The sequence below is a fragment of the Channa argus genome, chromosome 4 (genome assembly GCF_033026475.1).
Source record: "Channa argus isolate prfri chromosome 4, Channa argus male v1.0, whole genome shotgun sequence".
Lineage (NCBI taxonomy): Eukaryota > Metazoa > Chordata > Actinopteri > Anabantiformes > Channidae > Channa > Channa argus.
In genome coordinates, this window is record NC_090200.1 from 3998594 (window position 1) to 4023730 (window position 25137).

General features: G+C 41.4%; 1 protein-coding gene across 2 annotated transcripts; it reads left to right on the forward strand.

Moving 5' to 3' along the window:
• The first annotated feature begins 696 nt into the window (after positions 1 to 696).
• Positions 697 to 24122, forward strand: LOC137125039 (methyl-CpG-binding domain protein 5-like). Of its 2 annotated transcripts, none has more exons than XM_067499924.1 (10): positions 697 to 755; positions 6108 to 6718; positions 8085 to 8187; positions 10115 to 10286; positions 10597 to 12990; positions 16384 to 16604; positions 16700 to 17833; positions 18307 to 18380; positions 19429 to 19504; positions 19607 to 24122. In XM_067499924.1, exons 2-10 carry the CDS (start codon positions 6606 to 6608, stop codon positions 19667 to 19669), a joined length of 4350 nt encoding a protein of 1449 aa, XP_067356025.1. In that variant the 5' UTR covers positions 697 to 755; positions 6108 to 6605; the 3' UTR covers positions 19670 to 24122. The 2 variants fall into 2 exon arrangements, with proteins under 2 accessions (XP_067356025.1, XP_067356026.1); XM_067499925.1 differs by lacking the exon at positions 697 to 755 and adding an exon at positions 818 to 2422.
• The last annotated feature ends 1015 nt before the right edge of the window (positions 24123 to 25137 follow it).

The window sequence follows — 25137 nt, forward strand, 5'->3', positions numbered from 1 at the left end:
AAATCTACTTGTTTAAAAATAACTACTATTTTTTTTCCATTCTTCCATGCAGACATTGATTTTATCAATCTCAGAAAAATGTGATGCATTTCTACAGACAGAAAATTGCTAACAGTGAACATAATTGAACACTGTGAAATTAACATGTGGTTTTATTTTAGACAAAGTATATGGTATATGAAAGCTCCTTATCTTCTTCAACCTGTATCCTCCTTTTACAACTGTGTGGTACAAAAGTACTTTGAAGGAGAATTAGGGATTTTTGATTATAGACACATAATGTTGCGTTTACTTAATTATTTCCATTTGATAATGTAGGTAATCAATTCCGGAGTTATGGACAGTTTCAGCAGCAACTGAGGATATTTACTTAGAAGGAGCATGCTTAAGTCCATATTTCAACTTATTTGAGTATTTTCATTTTGGGAAATTCTCAAGGGAATACTCTTTAGGGAATTTTGATTATAGATACATAGTGTTACTTTTTCTTTTTTATGAAAACGTTGTACTTTAACTGATTATTTCTACAGTCTGGTATGAGTTTGGGGCATTTTAAGTTTTTTATCTGAATATTTTCCTCACCCCAGCACGATTTTAATAGTTAATGCTTTTTTTCTGCACCTATGAGCCCTGGACCAAATGTGCATCACCTCTCCCATCTGCTGGCTGCTCCTGCTCAGCGCATGCGCAATGCTGCTCTCCATCATTTCCAATATCCCAGTGTAGGAGAACCAGCAGAGGCAGAGAACTAATGGGTAGGCTTCTTATTCTTATTTTTCTTAAGGTCGCAAACGCACTGTTGCTCGCCCGATTCACTGCTTTAGCACCGATATGCCTTCACACGGATGCTCGGGTAAGAACGGGCTGTTTACGGTTGGATTTGACGCAGACAGAAACGTTAGTGCCTGAAAAGCGTCTCTCTCTCTTCTTCTTCGCTCTCTCTCTGCAAACGCGACGGGTTTGCACGGCTGCTAGGTAGCATGCTAGGCTAAGCGTGCTAACTCGGCCTGGCCCTGGCCTTTCCTGGCCCCTTGGCTCGAAACCTGACGCGGGCCTAGTTGTTTTTTACTTCGACAATTTAAAGTCGGAATCTGGGCTGCGGGTACCCAACGTCCATGAACCCGGTTACGGTTCCCCAATTAATAGCTAAAACGTTATTAGCGTAGCCGAGCTCGCCCTGTAATTCATTTTCGTTACAACAAGCTAGCTGGCTAGCTAACTAACGGCAGCTAGACAGCTGACGCTTGGCATGCTAACCCCCAGCTAGTTCAGATGCTCTGTCCAATGTATCAGAAAGCACAGTCAGACAAGGCTGATTTCGCTTGTTGACCCGGCCAGTCTTTTACGCCGAGGCCCACAGCCGATGGAGGTGAAGCCGCACGTCTCACCCTGTGATAAAGTAACCCTTCCACCACATACGGTTGTCGCTAAAGCGTTAATAAAGCCACACTTGGCACACTTGATAGGTAGCTGGCTAATGTTAATTAATCTAACGCTGAGGCACCTATGGGTGCGTTGGTAACGTACACAGTGTGGTTGTTATGTTCTCCAGTTTCGGAGGAAAAGTCTTGTCATCTAAGCTGGCAAACTCGTGTAGCTGTCAACTTTGAAGGCTGATGCAGGACAATATTGCTAATTTACCCCTTGAAGCTAAGCCTTAGCCAACTCCACATAGCCCTGTCTTAACTGCTACGTTGAGAATTAATGCATTTAATGTGCCATGTCACTAAGCAGTGGTGAATGTGTTCAGTGAATGAAGACCAGGTCCTTTTTGGTGTTGCACAGTCTGTGTCTTATTCCTTTTTAATCGTGCCCCGGATTATACTCCACAAACAGTGCATGCTTTGTGCATTCACTGCTACTTAATTTTTCACTCTTGCTTTATCTGACAACATATGACAGGCTTTGTTTACTTTCCTAAAATTGCATCCATGTGTTGATGATAAACCTCCCAAACACCGGCCACATTCAACGTGGTGCATAATAGCAGCACAATCCGCAATTTACCTGCGTGGCCGGTGCAAATCTGTTTATTTTTTCTTTTTTTCTTTTCTAAGAGCCACCAAACAGAAGAACAGTGAGCCTGATCACAAATGCAGCCAACATGCTTTCTGATTGTCTGTCTGCACACATGCCTTGTTTTTGTGCGAAATACACGGTGACAAATTAACTAGACATTAAATCACGACGAGACAGGACTGCTGTCGATCACATTCAGGGTCAACATGGTTCTATCTGAGATTGTGGTGGTCACTTTTAATTGGCTTCCTTCATTTGGCAGTCACATTCCATTGGCACAGGCTGAGTGAAAATTTACTATAATTCAAAAACGCCGGTCATCTTTTGCAGAGTTCCTCTGAAGTCATCGTTTGAAGGTTGTCATCAGTAGCGGAGTCGAGTTTACCAGCTGCTCTACAATCAAGTAAATAAAAAGTTTTGATTTTCATGTTGTGATCAGGATGAGTGAAGAAAAATTAAAGCGATTGTGGATTGGATAGATCTTTGTTATAAGCAAAGTAAATGCCAGAGATTATGCTAGAAATGATCTTTAGAATAATAACTAGCTGTTATGATACATTTACTTCTCTGTAAAAGACCAAAAAGTACCAAACATCACAGGAAGAATTACTTTTATTAAATGACAATACAAGAGAAAGAAAACTCCTTCTTGCCAATGTGTTGAAATGCACTTGAGCTACTTTGCCTGATTATATTCTTTAAACATTTGAGCCTAAGAATTAAAAAAAAAAAATCCATTAGATTAGCTGCCATCTTTAATGAGCCACAAATCCTGTCACTCAATAACCTTTGGCTGTGGTTCCACTTATTTGTAAGTGATTTATTTCTTAAAACCTTACTTTGTTTTTGAAACCGCATTGCTATACATTTTTTGGTGGCTTTATTTGTCTTTTTTTTGTATTTGCTTTTTCCCCTCTTCTTCTTTTGGACTGTTTTGTATGACGTTTGCAGCTGGATTATGTCCAAACTGTTGAATTCCCATCACATGCAAGGCAGCTTTGTTCCAGAATATGTTTCCACTGGTGCTTCATCTTTTCTTCAGTATTAAATTCGAGAGAGAAAAGTGATTTGAGTGTGAAGTAATTTAGATTTTTGTTCATTGTTTTCACTTTTCAGTGTCCTCTCTATCAAATAGTAGGAAGATTTACCTTCCTGTGGGCCACAAAATGTACAATCTGCAGTCTCGTCTTGGATTGCAGACAGCAGTGACTCTGCAGTCAAGCTGACAGGCTCCCTGTTACTTTGTTGTCATTTTTTTTAAAGATGATAAAATGACTTTACATTAACCACCACAGAGGACACATTGAAATCGTTTGTGTGTTTTGTTTTGTTTTTTAAAACAGGTTACCTGTTGAGTCAGCATTTTAAGGTTTTGACTCTAAAATTCTAGACAAGGACTAAAATTGTGTTAATCTGTTGCACAATTATTTCCCCTTTTAATTATTAGCAGCATTATTACGCAGCATTTTATCTTCCTCCTTACATGATGCCGTGATTGCATATTGTCATGGTGATATTTGCACATAGTCGTAAAAGTAGAGTTAAATCCAGGCAACTGGTATTTTGTGTCTGTGTTGACTCAATAGAGGTGCATCTGTGCACCTCTAAATATGGTTCTTCAGAGTCTTCAGCAACCTTAATCTCGACTTTGACATCAGAAAGCTCCATTGGCATTTAAGCAGCTTGCAGGAGAGTCCCCCACATATAGGGTTATGACCCAAATTTCATATCCCAATGTACACTAGGTCATTTCATATCTAAATAATTATATGTGTCATATGTTAACGCCAGCTCACCAAATAGGGCCGATGCCTGCAGACGTAAGTTGCAATGGAACCATTATCTTGTTCCATCTTCGTCATTCTTTGAGCACTCGACTGTCCCTTTGTGGCTCTCATCCCTAATGTGATTTTTGCATAGGCGGTGGAAAAGGTTACCACTGTTTGAGTCTGTTGTGGGAACTGGTTTATGGCATAATTTGTACGTTATGGTTTTGTGTGGAGCCTTTTCATTCATAAACCCATTTCCATGTGACAAAAGTAGTCCCACTTTTAGATGTGAGCTCCTTGTTGTTCTTGACGGGTCAGACTCCTCCTTCTTTCTCCTTCTTCTTTTTCCTGCCTGAACTTACGGAAGACTGATACAAAAAAAATATGGCTGTACTGATATGAATTACAGAGCACAATATGAAACAATAGAGGGTTGTTATCATCCCAGTATATGTATCGTACAGCACTATCCACATATATACATCATGTCTAACTTCACCTATGTATGTACGCAAAGCTATGGTGTAGTATACAACTAAATGTACAGTAATTGCTGGTCCCACATCATCGTTGGAAGCCCAGCTTGTCCTTCTTAAGTTAAGAAAAATAGTCTGCCTTAAGCTGTTTCTTGTGTAGTAATAATTTAATTCGCACTGCATTTAGGATTTTTCTCCATGACTGTTGCTGTTAAAACAGTCAGCAGTAAAGGTTAGACATTAGTAGGTAACATATTTAAATTCCTGCTTTCACAGATTGAGGAAGTAAAGTTGGCTTTACTCATATTTAAGATGAAAATGTTTTGGCTAAGGCAGCTGTTAATTTAAATCTAAATATTTCTTTAGCTCCCCCTCTGTATGTCCTTTGTTCCCTTTTTTTGATCCAATCAGGCAAAACAATGAAATGGCCAGCAGAAGTCTTTAAAGATGGAGGTACAACATTTGTCACAGTTGCAGATATACTCACGCAGCACTAATCACTTGTTGGATTTTTTTTCTTCCCCCCCCCCATGTTGAACACAACCATAGAAATTATGTTTTCTCTTTCACCTCTGCATTAACCAAACATGGAGTTGTAGGAAATGCGATTTTAATGATGTGGTGGTTTCTCTGATAGATGCTACTCGCCTCTCCTGAGATGATAAGCTGAGAATGTTGCTGCCGCGTACGTATTTCAGGATAAACAGCATACGATTAACTGCTCCCTCTGTGCTACAGTTAGCCTGTCTTCCTCTGTGGTGGTGTCACTGAATTTGGTCTCAGCAGCTCACAGGGCAGTTATGAGTCAGCAGCACCGGCGGCTGAGATGAGGCTTTACGTGGAGCACCATCCCTCTCAGCCTGATTTACCAGCTTTGATGGGCCTCAGTGTTTGAAATTCTCTGTCAGAGTGAGAGGAAAAACTGCCAATAATACTGCGTAAAATTGAAATAGAGGTTTTATGTGTGAGGTTACATTCTCTTTTTACATATCTGCAATATTTGTACCATGAGATATAAGGATATAGGCAGGGGCATCCTGAGCAAATCTGCCGAATTGGTGTTTTTTTGTTTTGGATAATTCATTTCAGTCCCAATCCATTTTCAATTCTTGTTTTAATTTAAATTGCAGCCAGCCAGCCACCATAAACACTGCAAACATTACGAGCAATTCAACAGCAGGCTATCATGGACTAATAAAACCAGCTAGTGAACATGTGCATTTCTGAGTTGGTTTGAGCTACTTGAGTGATTCACCAGATTGTTATACTAAAGCTGTATTTTTTATATAAAGTATTGACCTTATTAAGTGGATAATTAAGTTTCGTATCTAGTTCCTACTTTTTGAACCTTCTTACAGTGTTTGTGTAGTGGGGAATAAAGGCATGTTGTTTTTCAGTGGCAAAACAACCGTTCTCAACTGTTTCTCAAAAAACAAAAATAAAATGAACAGTAAGCATAAATTGACTTTATCCTTACGTGACTATAAGCTACATAAATCACTTGAATCCATGTTGCATTGCTAGGAGGTTACAGAAAACGGTGTAACAGCAGTAGTCAGTAGATGAAGACCACTGGTCCCTCTTATCAAAAACTCCACAAGTCCTGTTGAACGGTAGATTTAAAACTTTCTATTGACTTTAGAACATTTAGAAACTTTTAGAAACTTCAATGTACATCTTGAGTGTTCAGGGTGATGCAGATGATGTGTCCTAAAATTAGGTGGTTGATACATCGATGTCCTTACTAATATGTAAGAATATGATGGGCTTTTACTCTGGCAAAGAAAAGATATCTCATTGACTATGTATTAATGTGCATTTCCCTCCTGCTCTACATTCACAGAAACCATGGGAGCACCACTACCCAATTATGATTGGGAACCAGTATGTTGAACTCATTTGATTCGTCTGACTGAGGGACAGTATACTGGGTGGTCTACGACAAATGGTAAAAAAATACCTATAGAGGACTTTCTTTTGAAAGCACAGCGCACGGCGAATCCCGATCCTCACCTTTTCAGCCAGCATCTTCCCGAGTTGGATGGCTCTGAATGACGAAATGCAGTAATGGAAGTCCATGCGCCATTCAGCACGGTAGCCATGAAACAGCTCAAAGGGTAGGGTCTGACGTGAGCTCGCCTCACCCTACCCAACCACCCACCACCCCATCAGCTCCCCCTTAGAGCAGAGTCCCACACTGAAGCATAATCCTGCAGCCCTTCCCATTTCCTCCACCCTCCCACCACGGCTTTGGAAGACGAACATGACGTTCATTGCGGAGACGCTGGTTGATGTCTGATATATATACCTCTAAGGTGTTGAGTGTAAAACCAGTGGAGCAATGAATGGCATAAAGGACTGCGAGGCAGGGGATGAGAGGCAGGCCGTCCCTGTCCAGGTCCCCATTGGCTGGCAGCGCAAGGTGGAGCATGGTGGAGGGGTCGTTTACATAAGGTAAGAAAAATTCATCAGTGCCAAAAGAAAACACACATACTGATGTGTTTCATGAGGAAAACACATTTATAAACTACATCACTGATTGAAAAACAAATGTAGGCTGTATTGTAAACAATATTTTTTATTGTTAAATTGTTTTTATACAAACATATAACAAATTGATCAATTATTGAATTATGTAGTCTGCCAAATGGCCGAAAATTATTAAGAATTTTATTGGACTGGGCTCTTGACTGCATAACAAAAGCAAAGATTTTTATTTTCTTATCATATATCACCAAAAATCAGTAGATATTCTCATTGGAAAGGTGTAATGTGAGATTGGTTTTTACAAAAATACCAAAAGGGACATAAATTAAGAAGAAAAAAATGTACTTTAGGAGGCTACTGTTGTTATGATATGTTGTCCCTTAACAGCTAAAACTACAGCTCTCAGAAAGGAAAATGACTCCTAAATGCTGGTAAATTTGGGCTGTGCCTGACAGACTTTAAACGACTGCTTCAAGAACTAAATTATTCGTTTACAGAATCCACTGATCTGGTGCAACAGGGACTTTTACAAATAAGTTGGATCGTTCACCAGTCCATGCGTCATGCAGCCTGCAAGTTGATGTCCTTTGTGGCATATGAACACCAGCACATGTATTTATGAACCACAATAAACGTGAGGCAGTTGGCTGGTGTCGGGTTTATTTCGGGTGTTGGAAAGAATCCTGTCTACTTGTGTGACCGTGGCCTGATACTGTCACTGCACACCTGTATTTGCTCGTGTTCTTTTACATTTAAAGTGTGCATTTGCTTCAGGGATGTGCAGCTGTAGACCCTCACAGTAGATGTTTTCTCAGCTGATGTGACTGATGATTCAGCCACGTTTCAGTGTATATGTTTGATAAGAACAACTAAAGATACATAACGTTCTCTTCGTGGTGGCAAGTTTGAAAGGTTTCACTGGAGATATGATTTTCCACCTAGCAGAAAGAAACTGCATTTTTCTTTCCCCTATAAATAAATATAAATGAAGAAAAGGTAAAATGACAGAAGGAATCTTAGGCTATTTACTGTCCACTTGCTGTTGTCCACTGTCAGAATAATACAGGCTCCGTCTTCTACATCTACTGCATTTACTTTTCACTTACAGTTTTTAATTCATATGGATAAAATTGTTTCCCTGCGGTGCATCCCTTTGATCATTTGTATATCTATCAGTGGCACATTTTCATGTGCAATGGTTTTTTCTTTCCGGCTAGAAAAAACTGTGGTGGTAGGTCTAAATCAGTGTGAAATTTCTGCATGAGAATATTCAGTTGAGGAATTGGTTCTGTTTTCAGGCTATGTCAGCCTAACGTTGTATTTTCATTTGCAGTCCCAGTGGCTCGGTGCTGTCCAGTTTGGAGCAGGTGAAGACCTACCTGCTGACAGATGGAACCTGCAAATGCGGCCTGGAGTGCCCACTCATCCTCCACAAGGTAATTTCTTTGTTTGTATGTTTTGCTGCTGCCTCTTGATTTGGCTCCACATTAACTAAAGATTAAAGTGCAAGTCACAATCTGCACATGAAATGCTGTTGCCCAAAAACTATAGCTGAACATCAGATTAGAGACAGCCAATCGAACCCAAAGTTATTCATTTGCATCACGTGCTGTATTCTTCAGGGTGGCCACAGTCTGGCCGCAGTAGAGGAGAAGATGTGAATCACTTGTATTTTCCAACCTGCAGCGACAGAGGACATAAAGCAGGATTTTGATTTAGCTCAGGGATCATGTCTCTAATGTTTAAAGTCAAGATGTGTCTTGCTTATTTTGACCATTTGGTCATTTTCTGCCGACGCATATGTTTAGTTGATTCATTTTAGTATCCAGTAAATACAAATGAGCATGTTTCATTTAGCACGTTCTTTCTACAATTACAGGGGTTGTTTATTTTGATATTTCATTACTTTTGCAAGAACAAAATGCCACTGAGCTGTTTTTATTTGCTAATTGCTTGTTTAAATTGATTGGTGTCTAAAGCAGATGTGATGACGTTGGTCATGAAGAAATGTACACTTGCTCAGTCACTGAAAGCGAATGTTAGCTAAATTCCTCTTCAAACTAGATATATCACTTTGATGAAACATTCAGCTCTTGACCTCAAGATAGGAAACAGTGCACACAGTATCTAACATTTGTGACTATTGTTGGGAAAGAGGACAATGGAGGACTGAAGTAACCACTTCAATGAGAAGTGGAACCAAGAAAAGTGAAAAGAATTTGATAGGGTATTGTTAAATTAATGTTTGTTCTTTTGAATATCAAAGTTTCCTCTGTAAGTTTGAAAGGTAGCTGCAAATCACTCCTCTGTGGAGCACAGTCACCTAAAATGAATGTCGGCTACACTGAACTTAACCAGTGACTAGTTTTCATTGTGGACAAATGTCCAGAAAAGGTCAACAAACCACTCCTTTACCGCAATAAACTCCACTCTCATTTCATACTATATGCTTGGGACACGTGAAATAAATTCAACCTGAACACTGCCGCCATTCTCTGAAGGACCAAACGACAAGTGTTGTTGTGAGGCGTCTACTGTATCACATTACATGGGGTAATCTGACCGATTATCCTTCTTGAAGCTAAATTTGTCCCCAACACTCAATGTCTTTCTGATCAGGCCATTATCAGACTCGCGTAGTCTTGTCTGGGTGAATGTTTTATGCTTATTATTTCGGTGTTATTAAAAGCAGATGTAAACAAGACCAATGCCAAATTATTTTCTCTCATATTCACTATATGCTCCCTAAAATATCTTGAACTTAAATTGTTCTTGTCATCTAAAAACAGTGATACAGCAATTCAAAGCATTGTGGTTTGATACTGTTTTTGGTTAGACCTTTTTGCTTTCTCTCTTTTAGTACGGTGCACATTTTGTGCCACTTAAGGCAGCATAGTCCAAATAGGCAGGTGTAAGGAAAACACAGTTTGTCCTTGGATGAGTTCACTGTTTCAATCAACACTTTTATGTGAATGAAAAATGCTTTTTGTTTTCGACTTCTGATAACTGAACGGATTGTCCAAACCGGCCATCATGAATAATTTAAGTTTTTGGTTTCACTGCAGTTGGCTCTTAACATTATGTCAGAAGCACAAATTGGACAGAAGTCTCTCGTCCTGTACTCCAACTTGTTTGTCTTTGTAATATTAGGTTGAATTGTTTTTCAATTGAATTTTCTATATTAAAAACATTATTTTTATCTGCAAAAAAACCCCTCAAAATATTATACAAACACAAAAATGTACTTAACAATAGAGGGCTGGTCTATGCATTGCACTGTCCAAACCCTGACATGTTGGATCCATGGATTTGTTGCTACTGATAGAAAAGGTATTTACTAAAATACCTAATCTCGTTTCTCAGGTGTTCAACTTTGACCCAGGGGCAGCTGTCAAACAGAGGACAGCGGAGGACGTGAAAGCAGATGAAGACGTCACCAAACTCTGCATTCACAAGAGGAAACTTCTGGCCGTGGCCACGCTGCACAAGAGCATGGAGACGCACCCACCTCTGACGCTGACCAGTTGTGCAGGAGGTACGAGTACAAGCAAACACTGTTGTTGCAAGGCAGTTGAACAGAATTTGAGTTTGATGGCACAGGTAAGCTGACTCCTGGCTTACTGTTATCTTACTGTTTGAAATGAGCAACCAGCCATGCAGTCATTTTCACGGGGAGTTTTTAAAATCATACGTAAATTATACGTTTAGGTTAAAAAGGTATTTTTCATAAATGTCAAATATTCTAGTGACCAAGGGGTTTGATAAAGTACTGTTCTTAAGTAACTGGTAATCATGGTTAATATTGTTGGTATTGATTTAACTTAAATGTGTTGTTTGGTCTCAAGGCTCATCATCTGTGGTTGTGGCGCATTCTGCAACTCAACGAGCAATAAGGACTAAACCCCACGATAGCCTGCCCAGTGCTGTTGGCGCCGACTGCAAGAATCCTTTCAAGATGATTATGGCAGCTGGACAACAGCAACAGAGGCTGTATCCACCCCAGGAGATGGGGGGAACCCACCAGCCAGAAGTCTACTCTGGATATGCCAGGTCGCAGAGGCTGGGCAGTGGGGAGCCAGGCCCCAAATCCCCTTACAGGGCTGGGTATGGAGGAATGCTGAGCCCACCTCCCTCCAGTGCTAAACTGTACGGAGATGGCTCACAGTCTCCCAGTGCAGATACTTTAGGCAGCCCTGAGGTCTTTCCAAGGACCAATCCTTGTGGTTTTCCAGGAGCTGGCAGTCCCGGCTCAGTCTCCATCCATGGGAATACTAGGACGCCTCTTTCCCCACCCAGCGTGATGCTTCATGGCTCTCCTGTGGGCCAGCCATCCTGTGCCATGACAGGGAGGACTAGCACACCCCTTTCCCCAACGGCTACTGCCAAAAGCCCTGTCATGAACATGAACATGCCACGGGGGAACTTCCCCCCTGGTATGGATATGCCCCGTGCAGCATTTCACCATAAAACACAACCCTCTGTGCATCCTGTACCACCACCTCCATCCATACCACCATCCTGTGCCCTTCAGAAAAGGCAGTTGACCTCTGAAAAAGACCCCTTAGGGATCCTGGACCCCATCCCAAGCAAACCAGTCAGCCAGCCCCCCACTGCCCCGAACCCCTCCAACTTCCAGCCTAACATCCACTCTCAGGTACCAATGATGAATGTAAACATACCCCCTCCCGCCATTGTTCCCCTGCCAAGCAACTTACCTTTACCCACAGTGAAGCCTGGGCCTGTGGGTCATGGTAGCCATGTTCAAAGGACTCAACAGAGTGGTCCAGCTTCCTCCATGTCTCCATCCCCTGTCACCTCACCTGTCCACATGACTGGACCTGCCCTTGGGAGAATAGAGGCCTCACCCCATCGTTCACGCTCATCCTCCACCTCCTCTGACCACGGGAACTTTGCAATGCCTGTGGGGCATCAAGGCCCATGTGGCACAATGAAGGTCCCTCCTCGTTCCCCCAGATCAGCTATGGGATCTCCCAGGCCAGCCATGCCCTCCAGCCCCTCCACCAACAAAACTGACCCACTCCACCAATACAAGGACCCCCAGCTGATGTCCGGGATGGGAAACTCAATCGGGACCCAGCAGCACAGCAACCCCATGTACTCACCCACCTCTTCATCCTCTTCTCTAGCAACCCCTAGCGCTTCCCAAAAGGGCCACCCAGGACTCCTGGGGATGCCCCTCAACCATATACTCAACCAACAGAATGCCGCTTCCTTCCCTGCCAGCAGTCTCTTGTCAGCTGCAGCCAAAGCACAGCTAGCAAATCAAAACAAACTCAGCGCTGCTGGCAACAGCACTGCTGGCATGGCTGGTGGTGGTGTTGGTATGGCAGGCATGGGGACAGGGGGTGGAGGTAATGGAGGGGGTGGTGGGCACCCTAGCGCTATGAGCGGCCCTCGAGGCATGGAGGGACACAGCACTTTAAACCCCATGCTCCCGCCCAACTCCAGCATGCTGCTCAACACACCTGAGGGACAGAGTGGTCGGGCGGCTCTTAGAGACAAGCTCATGGCCCAGCAGAGGGACCCCATGCGCAAAAGGAAGCAGTCGTCGGGCGGTGTTGCTGTAAACCACGACAACAGTAACAACATGATCTACAACATGCTTAACAAATCTGGCATGGGAGGGCCCCACATGCCAGGGCCCAGTGCTACTGAGCAGCTGCGAAAAGTGGGTCGTCTTGGAAACCTTCCCCCCAGCACCTCCATGGCACAGCTTCTCCAGTCCATGAGCTGCCAGAGTTCCCACAACCTGGCTGGGAACAGCCATCGTCCAGGTCTTAGCCCTGGCCCAGGCCATGGACCTCAAGGAGCAACACAGCTGCACTATAATGACAACACGGGCATGGTCCCTGGTGGCCCTCAGCAGAACCTCTTATCGCAGCAGAGGCTGCGGGTTCCAGGTGATGCCATGCAGCACTGCCAGAACATGGACACACCTGGGGGCCATCTGGGCTCTCGTTCAGGCCAGTTTCCTGATATGATTACCCAAATGCAGGCCTCCTCCATGAGTAACTGTGGGCCCATGGGGCCAGGCGGTGGACCAGTGGGCCCTGATGGCATGCCACTGGGACGCCCCAACACTAATCCTCCGCCACTGTCCCACCCTATCCCTCATACCTCACAGCAGACCCTCCTTCACAGTATGGGGCGGACTAACATGGTGGTGATGCCACATGGAGGTGGTGATGGAAGCTGTACACAGAGCATTTCTGATACAGGTGAGGCATCAGCACTCATTAGTAATTGTATGATGTGTAGAGGGAATACAGGCCTGAACAATTTGCCAGTAGGATCCACCCTCTTCATGTCCTGCGTAGGTAACATTCTCCCTTTTTCCCGATAAGCTGGTGTGCGCATGAAGATGATGTTTCTGTGGTTTGAGTAAACTTAAACTAAAGGATTTAGTTGACCGGCCCCGAGCCTAGACAGTCAGGCTCCTCCTGTATGTCCGAGCTAATGAGCAGGCCCCTCATCTTTGGAAGCCCAGCTAATTGTCAGTCAGCCAGTGTTTCTCTTTGTTTTATTTGTATACTAGCATCAGTCAATGGTGTAAGAAGATGGAAATGGGATCTGCATCACGCTTTAAGGGGAACAGCCCAGATAGGGCACTCTAAAGAGCTTCTCCCAGCTAGCTGGTCGCTATAGTAACAATGGACCCTGAATAGAGACCAGAGTGAAGCCTTTGATGAGGGTTTAGGCCTGTGTGTGTTTGAATGTCCGTGACTACTTGTGCATTACAGTGCGTGTGAGCTTCTGTTTATTTGTGTGCATATGAATGACTTTGTGTGTGACTGTAGGTAGGTTTTTTTGTGTGTCCGCTCATCTTAGGGTTTGTTTTGAAAGCACTGAAAAGACATAGATGTTTTTTTTTTTTCTCCTTCCTCGCCTGCTGTGGGACTGGACTATTACTTTATGTATTCATTGTGCACTTGTGTGTTCTCATATGGTTTATAATAGAGATATCGCCAAGGTCTGCTGTAGGCCACCTGTTCTTATCGCCAGGTGCCCCATTTTTCTAAGTCAAGTCATTGAATTTCAGGTGGTCCAGTATGGGTGAGAAGCTGGAGCATGATGTTTGTCATTGTTTGATTAGGGATAAGAGGAAAAAAATGGTTTTGATGGGGTAAACATGAGATATTCTCACAGTGGGTCTAGAAACTATTAATTGTAATTGCGTGAAGCTGTTTGTAGAAATGGCCATGGCAAAATTATATTTCTCATTATAAATGAACGAGCATGTCAGCACCTCTGACTCCACACCCTATGGAGTTGAACACCAAGGAAGCCAAGAGTCAAGCTTGCCTCTTTCTGTTTTTCTTATCTGGTTTCGTTATTCCGGGTTAGGCAGTCGCTTTACATGTCATTAAAAGTTACAAGATGCTATGCTCAGACTTCTTAAGAGTGCAAAATCCTAAACGCAAAAGAAAAGCTAAATGTTACAGAAGGCCAATGTTTAAATCTGAGAACAGATGTGATTTGGCTGATTCCTATTTCTTATTAAGAATTTAGCAGCTGCATTATGCACCAGCTGCCATCAGCACTGATATGGTAAAGCACATTGGCTTTGATTGCTATATGCCATGCTTAAATTCAATACAATACTAAAAAAGAAATCATATCAATTCAAATCTAAGCAGGTTATTTTTTTAAAAACAAGTTGGAGGTTTGGATGAGCCTTTATTTTGTTTTGCTAGAAAACAAGAGGTTAGAAATTAAGTGGTAGTCATTAGTAATACATGGGTCAAGAGCGGTCTCCTTTATAATTGATTAAACAATTCCAGTTTTGAATGAGCTGGGAAAATTCCCAAATGTAATGACAATTTACTATGTTAACATGTCCATTTAAAGAGGCTTTTTTTTTTTTTAAAGAAGTGGCAATTGTGTTTGGGGAATATGTGGAAGTCACTCAACCACTATTCAGACGGAGTTAGTATTGATTTGTGTGAAACTTGCTAAAATAAGTCAGTTGAGAAGGAGGCAGGGTATGAGAAACAGGAGTGATTATGGGAATATTAGCTCTGCTCTCTCTGGTGGTCACAAAAAAAGTTCAATTTAAAAGTGGACACCAATAATATCACAAAGAATCAAGCCTGTAAGCTGATTTAGTGTAGTTCCTCAAAAAGGTATTGAAACTGTCCAGTGCCGCAGCACATAAGCACTCAGAGGTTCTTTAGATAGAAAATATTTTGTCCTCAAACAGCAAATGTTATACATCTGAGAAGCTCTGTAGATTGTCCCCTACTTGAGGCTAATTTGGATGACATATTAGGGTTCTTGAGACTGCTGAAAGCTCTTTGAAAGTGGCCTAGTCATTGGCTTCTTAGCATTAGCCTCTAACCATCTGTTTCTAGACAGCGAGCATGCTTTAAACCCCCCTCCCACTCTTGCCATCAACAAATACTCCAAAGTTCATTGTAAACCTCCCTCCCCCAGGCCCCCTGCCACCCAGCTGACCACCCCCCAATCCCCCAGCAGGCTAAAATCACACCACCCGATCCTCGTAACCCCCCTTATCCGCCCATCCAACTCCCCCAACAAGCATCCTGGCAGCGGACAGCACCACCAATCATCACTCGGTTCCCATGGCAACCTACCTCGGCAACAGCCGTCACTATATCATAGCAGTAGCGGAGGATGTGGGGAGGAAGGGGGGAGGGGGCTGGCCAGCCGAGTCGTGGCTCTCAGCGTTAGAGAGGAGAGAGGGGAAGAAAGAAAAGAGGCGAAAAAAATAAAAGAAGAACACACACAGCTGCCCTTCAGCTACGTAGCATCGCACCAGCTGCTCCAGTCGCCGTTCAGACACACACACACACACACACACACACACACACACACACACACAGTCACAAAACACAGTATTAGGCCTCTGAGATTTTGTATTTGCTTCAGCTTTGTCTGCATAACATTGCTGCTGGGTTTTCTCTTCATTCATTGATACATCTGTGGCCTTGATGTATTTTGTCCATGTTCTGTCCTTGTGCGCTCGTGTGTGTGTGTTTTTGCTAACAAGTCTGTCTGTACCACGCATCTGACAGTGTGTCCATCTGCTAGTTTTAGGTGCAACAGATTGCCTCTATGTTTTTGTTCGTTTTATTCTAAAAAGATGCTATTGAAAGACCCGGCTTTACCCTAGTATTTAATTTATCACTAGTAGTAAAAAAAAATGTAAAAAGGCAGGCAAAGTAACAAACCATAATTGTAATTGTAATCAGTGCTTCATTAAAAAGTGTAGTGACATGACGTTTGTATGTATTATATTTATTTGGTATCTAATAGATGTGTATGTTGATATTCAGTATGCTCAATAAGTTAAAGAATTGGTTTGACAAAAAGCAGGTTTAAATTTCAAATTTAATGGTATAAAACATTTGTTGCTTGTTTCATCCTTAGAATTTTTTACTTACCAAATATGAACCATGCAAGATGTTTTGGGTCCAATTCACCATTAATATAAATAATATTGATTTAAATATTATATGTTGGTTATTGTTTTTATAATAAAAAAACATAGCGGCTTTGATCCCGTGCATTTTGCCAGGTACAACACAGATACGAAATAAAATGTTATTACCAACCACTGCACTTTTTTTAATGTTTCAATGGTTTTGCAGGAAACCCATCATCCCTCGGCTGTGGTATGGGCAGCCTACAGTCACACGTCAACACCGGTGGAGTTCAGATGTACCAGCAGCAGGTCCACAAGGGCATGCAGCAGGGGGTGGCCTCGCACCCAGTCTACCAGGGCCAGCAGCACTTCTCTGAAAACCCACCATTCACAGATAGCAACAATACCAATGCCGGTTCTCTGTCCTGCCTCTACCAGAACTACCAGGTAGGATCAATTACATTTTGATCTCCTTTTGCATTTTATTGTTTTGGTAAAACACTTTTCTTTATCATGTTGTGACTTTCTTGTTCTGTCAACAGCAGGGGATGCTGTCACATCCCCAATTTGGGGAGGGGCAACAGCCCCAGAGTGAGGGGCTTCCACCAGGTACACCTGGCTCTGAAAGGGGCCCCAGCAGAGGCCCAGAGTCAGTGGATGCCATCTATAGAGCTGTGGTGGACGCTGCCAGCAAGGGCATGCATGTTACCATAACCACCACAGTGAGTGGGACCACACAGGCGAGTCCGGTTCCTGCCCTCAGTGCCATGAGTGCCTTCACTGCCTCCATAGGGGAACCTGTCAACCTCCCCCAAGCAGTTAGTGCAGTCCTTCATGGGCACCAGGAAGGAGAGGTGTTACACCAGCAAGCCAGACAGAGGCAGGTGAGGCCAGGACGTGGACATAAGAACGCAGATCCAGGGAAGAGAACTCCGGATGGCCCTGAGGCAAACGATTACTTCCGTTCTCCTGGTCGTGGAACTCCCAGGGGGCAGTGGGATGGGGAGTTGCAGCACAGTGGAGGCTTTGATGCTCACAGCAACAGCAGCACCTGGGGTGGTGAGGAGTTTCTGGAGTGTTCTACCCAGGTGAGGAGTAGTCCTTGCATGGAGCGGCCCGCTAGCTTGGCTCCCGCCCCACCATGCCCCACTGAGGGTTCCAGCGATCATGTCCTGACCATGGCCAATGATAAGGCCTTTCTTGAGGATGGTTATCGCTTCAACAACTGCAGCCGGACACCTGCGAACTACAAGGAGCGTCTGGAACAGACGGTGGAGCGCTGTGCCCACATTAACGGCACCACCTCCCACTTCAACACCCGAGGTTATGGAGAAGTCTTGGGGCCTCCGCGGCAGGAACTGACAGGAGATGACCAGTCACCTAGTTCCTCCACTAGCCTGGAGGGACCTCTGGCGACAGCCAAGGACTATAGCCAGTACAACGGTCACTTCAATGGTATGGCGCCCAGCCCCTCAGACACGAAGAGCCTGAGCAGCGAGGAGGACCTGCGGCAGCCGGACTCTCCCTCCTCAGAGCTGCTTCACTACCGGTCCAGGACCTTCAACATGGGAGAGTTGGTCTGGAGCCAGCTGAAGGGCTTTCCATCCTGGCCTGCCAAGCTGGCTGGGGATGAACAAGTGCACAGCGCTGCTATGCAGCTGCGGGAGCAGGCCAAGGTGGGGAACCAGTCTGTGACCACCTGTCACCATTTTACGAGCCAACTTGAATTTTCAGATTAAAGAAGACCGCAGTTTTCTGCGGCTGGTACAGTTTCAAAATGTGATCCCCAATGTTTCTTTATAAGTTTTGCTAAGTTTTTGGATCACAGCAAATTGATTTCAGTCTATTGCTTGCCAGAGAGTCTAGATGTGACCAAGTTTTCCTCAAATAGCAATTTATTGTATCTGAAAAAGTCAGAAGGAAGCAAAATTTTTGTCCATTGGCCATAGTGGCAGATGGATTCCAAAATGCTCCAAACACACCATCTTACCTGCCAAATCAGTTTTAGAATAGAAAATGTCCTACTCATGATGACTGCCACATTAATTGGTGGACACAGATTGATAAACTAGATTGAGCATAATTTTCTTCTTGTTTTTATCAACCTGCTGCTTATTATACTCAGATGTTTTCTCTGGTCTTTACGCAGGTAGAGCCAGAGAAGTTAAAAACACTAACTCATGATTTGGAGGCACTTGACCGAGCTGCCAAAAGGGGTCTGAAGTAAGTAAACCTTCCCACCATGTCCCATTATAGTTAAAAGTGATTTCTGTTTTGTACTCGCTCGTTCTTTGCTGTGCCACAGTGCAAGTCAGAGCATTGCATATAGGAGAGGTTTTTCTATGTCTGCCTCAGAAGGACATATAGGTGTTTGTATGAGCACTGAAACAGCTTGAGCTTGCTTTGATGGTCATTGAAGTAATCCCTCCAAGAAATGCTCCCAGTGGAAGTTATTGGGGTTAGTCCTCTCTCTGTGCAAACATCTTACACATTTTATTTAGACACAAATTAAAGCTTCAACCTTCCAGATTAGAACATTGTATGTATGTTTTGTTGCATCTCTTTATGTTCTTTTCGCTAATTTCCTTCCATCACAACTTAACAGAGAATCACTGTACACGGAAGCCCAAAGAAGACCTGTTATACTACAGTGACCTAAATCAGACTGCTGAAACCTTAAATTAGCCTTTTTCACCTAGGGCTGGCTACAAAATTTGAATATTTTTATGGCACCTTATCAAAACAAGTGCTTCATCATTCAGTACCAAATTGCAAGGAGTAAATCTCATCAGCATCAGTGAACCAGCAGGCATGTGGCATTCAACACTGACCTGCAACTGTCCATTTCACATTGAAATGATTATTATTGTTTAAGTTTGCTCCTTGTACTGTAATATTATTTGTTAGTGGATGTGGTTCAGGAGGTACATCAGTCATCTGGTAGGTTCCCACTACAAATCCAGCTTTCATGCATTTCTACTTATTGATGTGTTAGCAGACACCTTTAAGTTTTGGTCACACAAACACCAGATATCCACAATGGTGATTCCATTGATAACCCTTCCCCTCTTGTGGGTTTGGTTATTAAAGAGCTAAACAATGGCACGACTCTTAGTAACTGGGCTTTGCTGGTGGTTAAAGACGGCGTCTTCAATTATGACCTTTTACCCTCTGCAGCAACCAAATATCCCAGAGCAAAAAGCACTTAAATCCTTGCTTGGTTGCATCAGCTAAAATATAAATAATGTAAAATGTAAATGTCATCCAACAGACCGGGGAAACTGAATAATCACTTGGAAGCTGCTATCCACGAGGCCATGAGCGAGCTGGATAAGATGTCGGGCACAGTGAGTATTTACAGCTTTCATGATCTCAGAGATGATGGGTTTACTTCACTTGCCTGCATCGAGCCATCGCCATAATGTTTCTCTCCGTCTGTTCTCTGTCAGATCCCATCGAGGGATCGTCAGGTGAAGCTCCCCAAGCCTAAGAGGAGGAAGATATCCAGATAACATTGAATGTCTCGGTCTAAAAACATCCTCAAAGCCTTCGGAGACTTTGTCCGTTCAGCCTCGATGCGATCTGAGCTGTCTAACAGGTGCTACACATGGACTTTCAGTGGTACATCGTTGTTCCATGATATCGACTTGACTTAATGACTGACCACAGAAGGTGCTGGAATTTCCAATCACCAATACAGTTTTAACTGTAGAAAAAAAATAGAGGAAAAAAACAACAAAAATGGTTGCAATTTGTCTACAGCTCACTGAATTAACTATTTTTTTCTAGTATAAGATAGTAAAATAAACAAAAAAAGCTACAAGCATTACCTTACATATTTAAGAAAAATAGACAGTCCAAATATTTCTGATACATTTTCAATATGTATATAGATAATCCTGAAATTTCATGCTATTAAGAATTGTATGTAAATATTGTACAATGTCATGTACAAGCGTACTTAATGCACATTTTATCTTTTATTGTACAAAAACAAAGCAGAAGAAGTGTACCAATGTCTTGGTTTCTATTCAGAAGTGCGGTTGCATACAGCCGCATGCATAGGATAAATAAGATTACAGCCTAAAGCTTTTATATGATGAACTGTAAGACGTGCTTTTGTTTTTTTTTTATTTTTGTTTTTTTGGGTGAGGGAACAGCAGTGGAACAGGCATGAGTATGAGTTCTCTATTAACAATTGTCACTTCACACCAGTTAAGTGTTCATTTGGGAAGACAAAGATTAAAAAACAGAATGAACCTTACCAGCAAAGTGTTCAGTTATCTGCTAAAACTGTTTTAGGGTTTACCAATCATCCAACTGGGAAAGCGAAGAGTTGGTTACCTTTCACTTTCAGGAGGAAAAGTCCACCCTCGTGCACTTATTCGTTGTCATTTTAAGATTTTAACAAAAGTCTAGAAGTCATTGTAACTTCCAATATTTTCCTAAATTAATTTCTACAGCAAAGGCCTGAAAACATTACTTAATTCTTTGATCAACAAAACAAACCAATTTTAGTTTTTTCTCAAAGGCATCCGCTTGCAGACAAGACAGTGGACTGCTGGAAGTAGCCATCTTTGTTTAGAACTTATCTTAGACTAACGTACTTACAGGGCTTATCACCCTGACTAATGGCTCCTATGCCTCACCTAGACCATCTAAACAGTATTGGCTCAAGTGGAACAAACTCTGATGATTAAAAAAAAGAAAGGATTCACAGAGTTTGTGGAGCCTCGAAAGATGGTTTACATTTTTCTGCTCCCCCTTTTTTTAAACACAGAATCTGTGATGACTTGATGAATGCTGAAGTTTTAAAACTCTGCCAAGATTAACAACTTTGATCTAATATGTAGGTGTTTTTTTTTTTTTTCTGTGTCAATTGAATATCATGGAAGTTTTGGGTAAAAAAGTTTTTATGCACTTTTGGATTTAGGAAGTTATGAGGCTTATTTTCTGTAGACTCAATGATGAATTCATTCATCAAAACACAACTGGCATCATGAGAATAACCTGGCTAACCAGTTTGTAATAGTTTATCAGTGTATTTACATGCACTTCAGTGACCTAGTTACTTTAAAACTACATATCCATACAGCAGATCAGTGCTCAGACTTAAGAAGCAGCGTTTTCTGCTTTCAAACTGACATTTTTACTTTTGTGACATTTAGACTTCTGACAGTGACCTAATGTTACCTTCCATCATAGCTGGACTTTCGAAGGCATTGTTTTAAATCTACCGTGTGTGTATTATCACTGAAGTCTTAATCATGTGTAAGGCATAAATCAGGTCTCTTTAATATTCGGACCCAATTGGTGATGATTGTTGTTTACATGACATTTTAGAAATAGTTTAGTGGCATAATCTGGTTGCTTAAGTGCATGTAAGCACAGTCCTGTGGCTGCTTTAATTTCCAGTTTGTTCCTGCTCCCTTTGGGATGTAAACCAGTGTGATTAGCTACATCGTGTCAGTACGAATTGAAGGTTTTAAAATAAGGCCTCTTGCTTTACTGTAGATGTTTGAGGTCACGGAAACTCCCCTGTAGCTGGAAATACTCTAACCTTTGGCCATTTCTTCATAGGAAGAAGGGTAAATGAATTAGAAAAAGCATTTATGGGTGGATTTTTCCTTTAACCATGAATCACAGACTACACTGAATTACATCATTTCATTCTTCTTATGTTCTCCTGCTCTTTTGTATAATTGTTTTTTTTTCTATGACTCTAGTTGTTTTTGCCATAAACATAGCTTTAGGTAGAGTAACCAACCTCTAGATTATTAAAAGAACACTAACTCAGTTTTCGACAGCAGTGAACGCATTTCTCACATTTAGGGGCCTTGTGTTTTTTTTTTTTTTTGTTTGTTTATTTGATCGTTTTTCCTTTGCTTATTGATGTAAATTATTTATGTACAGTACTCCATATTTATTTTAAGCTTTACAAATATGCTAGATGGCAATAATACTACCAAGAGTTGAGAACTCAAGCCTTATATGTGTATATGTATGTATGTTGTTTTTTTTTGTTTTTTTTTAATACGTGGATCGATCATGTATTTAGATGTCATGTTCTCTTATTATTTAAAAAGTGAACATTACAGACAACTTTTATTTTTTAAAACACCACGGCTTTCTGATCTGCCTTTTGTTTTTATACTTTTTGGTTAACCGTACTACTTATGAATGTGCGCATCCGGAACGGCAGACAGTGTTTATGTTGATAATGAGTGCAGTTTTAACACTACAAGAAGATTTCAAAAGTGAAATAATTGACAGTGATGCGCAGTATTGGAACCTCTGGATCCCCCCACCACCACCACCACCACCACCAACTCACACACACACAAACACACAGCTGCTTCTACAGATAAAACCTAAAATCACTACAAAATTATCAAGTGCAATATACCAGTCGATGGCAAAGATCAACCTACAAACACTGCATCTCTGTTTGAAACCATTTCCTTTATATACACACGATGTTCATGAAGTTCCCAAACAAAAATGTTACTTTTTTCTTTTTCTTTCTTTTCTTTTTTTTTTTCTTTTTTTTTTTCTTTTTTTGCTGTCAAAATTCATCCTTTAAAGATGCTAGGAAGCAGTAATTTATTTGTAGCTTTACCTTTACACACATCACCACCCCAGCAGCTTCCGTTAGTACTGAAGTAATCATCTGCTGCATGTACACACTACAAAGTCTTTAATCAAGCTCTACTAACACTGTTCCTTAAATTTCTCAGTTGATTTATATCAAGGAACTGAAAAATTACAATTATCAATAACCTTAAAACCAAATACACTTTATAGAGATTGTTAGTCACTCAGTAAAACCTGAAAACACTACTACTTAAACATAGTCCACTTTTTGTCCTGTAATATGTGGCCCCTCCTTAGAAAGAGCCAAGAGCCTCAAACTCATACTATGACCTACAGCCAAGTAAACAACTTCAACAGATCTTAATTTGTTCACACTTTTAGGAACACTAAAGTCACTTGTACTGTATTTTCTTATAATCTCACTTATTTCAAATTATTCTTTACATTTGTGTTGTGTGCAAACTGGAAAACACCGGGACATTTTAAAAAGCTATCAGTATTAATTTTTCTTTTTAAATCATACATTGGCAACCAAATGTTGTTTTCTCTCTTCTATTTTAACCCCCTTTTCTATTATATACATTTGCAGTGAGGAAACCTGTTAAAGAGGTTTCTCCTTATCAAAAGGTCATGTTTTTTCCAGTATGCACACTCAATGGAACCTGAGTTATTTTCTTCTTTAGTTTTTTTTGTTTTTTTTTTTGTTTGTTAAACTGTAAATCTCTGGCAAGGAAATCTTCCGGCCGTTTTCAAAATGTGACGTTCAAGAACACAAGCTCTTTTGGTAAAGTTCATTCTGCCTTTTTCCCCAGTAATTTGTGCAATGACATGCAGGAACCCACACTTGTGTTGGGAACCCATGTATTATGGATCTGTTATCAGTTTCACGTTATTTGTGGTCAAGAGTTCAAAGCATTTTTTGTGTTTGAAATGGTCTGTGCATTCTATTTTTTTCCTTCCTGCCTGTGTGTGTGTGTTACGTGAGCGTGAGTTTTCAAGTGTTTTCTGCTCTTTGAATCTCATTTCCCTCTCCCTCTTCCACCCTTTTGTTGTCAGTATTTTATTTTTTCAACTTGTAATTAAGTATATATTTTCTCAATAATATATACTTTACAAAAAAAAATAGACTTGCGTGAAGTATGATGTGCACTTGATTGCTCTTGTTTATTTTTTTTTTCTTTTTGCATTAATGTGGGCTAGGGATAGTTTGTCAGAGTCCATTATTTTGAGATTGTTTGGACTTTTTTTAATGGTTTGATGTAAGCATCATTATTTTGTAAATATTGTGAAACATTACAGGTCATGCAGTGATGTAACATTTTGAACAATGTTGCACAGATGTTTAAGATATTAAAACCATGGTCACTCTTACTTGAATAACCTGCTGGTGTGTATGTGTTTTTATGTCTGTTGCCTGATTATGTCAACCAGATTATTGCAAATTTAAAAGCTGATGTATTGGATTAAAAATGTGAATCATCAAGACTCAGTGAATCGAATTAAAACGTTTTGGAGCTTTGCTTGTTGCACTCTGTCCTCTAGTGGGCAAACACGAGTACACACTTAATATTAAATATATAATGCAGCCCAACATGGAGATGGTAGAAAATGTAAAATGAATCCAAGTTAGGGAGTATTTACTGTCAGAAATGTACACTGATCATCTGGAATGATGTGTTAATTAACCACAAATATTTAATTTAAAAAGAAACCAGTTTAGAAAAGACAATGCTGTAATTTGTATCCAAACTAACATGGTAGATATATTGAGATGATGATGATGATTATGATGAGGCCATCTTCCTCATGTTTGGTTACGAGCTGCACTTGAATTTCACTCTTCTGCTGATGATTATGTGATACAATGGTAAGAACAGGAACAGCACAGGAACTAAATGTTCGTCTTCTGCTTGTTGTTCTGCTTCTTCTTCTTCTTCTGTTTCTTGACCCGCTGCTTCTTGTTCGGCTTCTTCATCCTGCTGCTCCCTCTAGGGGTCGCTATACCGGATCTTTTGCTTTTATATTCTGCTGATACATTTAATCTATGAAATTAAGAATTAAATTTGAACCATAAAATGAAACCTATTCAGCCTGTTGACAGAGTGCACAGCCTGTTAGCCTTATGTTTTCCATCGGAATTATCTTAAAATATAACATTTACCGAGTTTTTGTTAGCAAGCTAGGTAACAGCTACTAGCCGTTTAGATGTTTTGTTAGCGCGTAAATTGGGCTATAACTCAGTCTATAATACGTGTTTTTTTATCGTGTATTAATCCTATAATCAAAAGTCCTGCGTAAAATCATTAGTGCAGGTTTTGGTGTGCGCATTCACACGCGGACAGCTCAGTGATGGTGCTGATGCAGGGAACGTGAGCGCGCCTTGGCA

Excerpts from the sequence above, each read along its gene's own strand:
- LOC137125039 (XM_067499924.1), top strand. The coding sequence starts at position 6,606 with ATGAATGGCATAAAGGACTGCGAGGCAGGGGATGAGAGGCAGGCCGTC. Across the intron at positions 6,719-8,084 it reads GGAGGGGTCGTTTACATAAG|TCCCAGTGGCTCGGTGCTGT; the intron begins GTAAGAAAAATT and ends TTTCATTTGCAG. Across the intron at positions 18,381-19,428 it reads GCTGCCAAAAGGGGTCTGAA|ACCGGGGAAACTGAATAATC; the intron begins GTAAGTAAACCT and ends GTCATCCAACAG.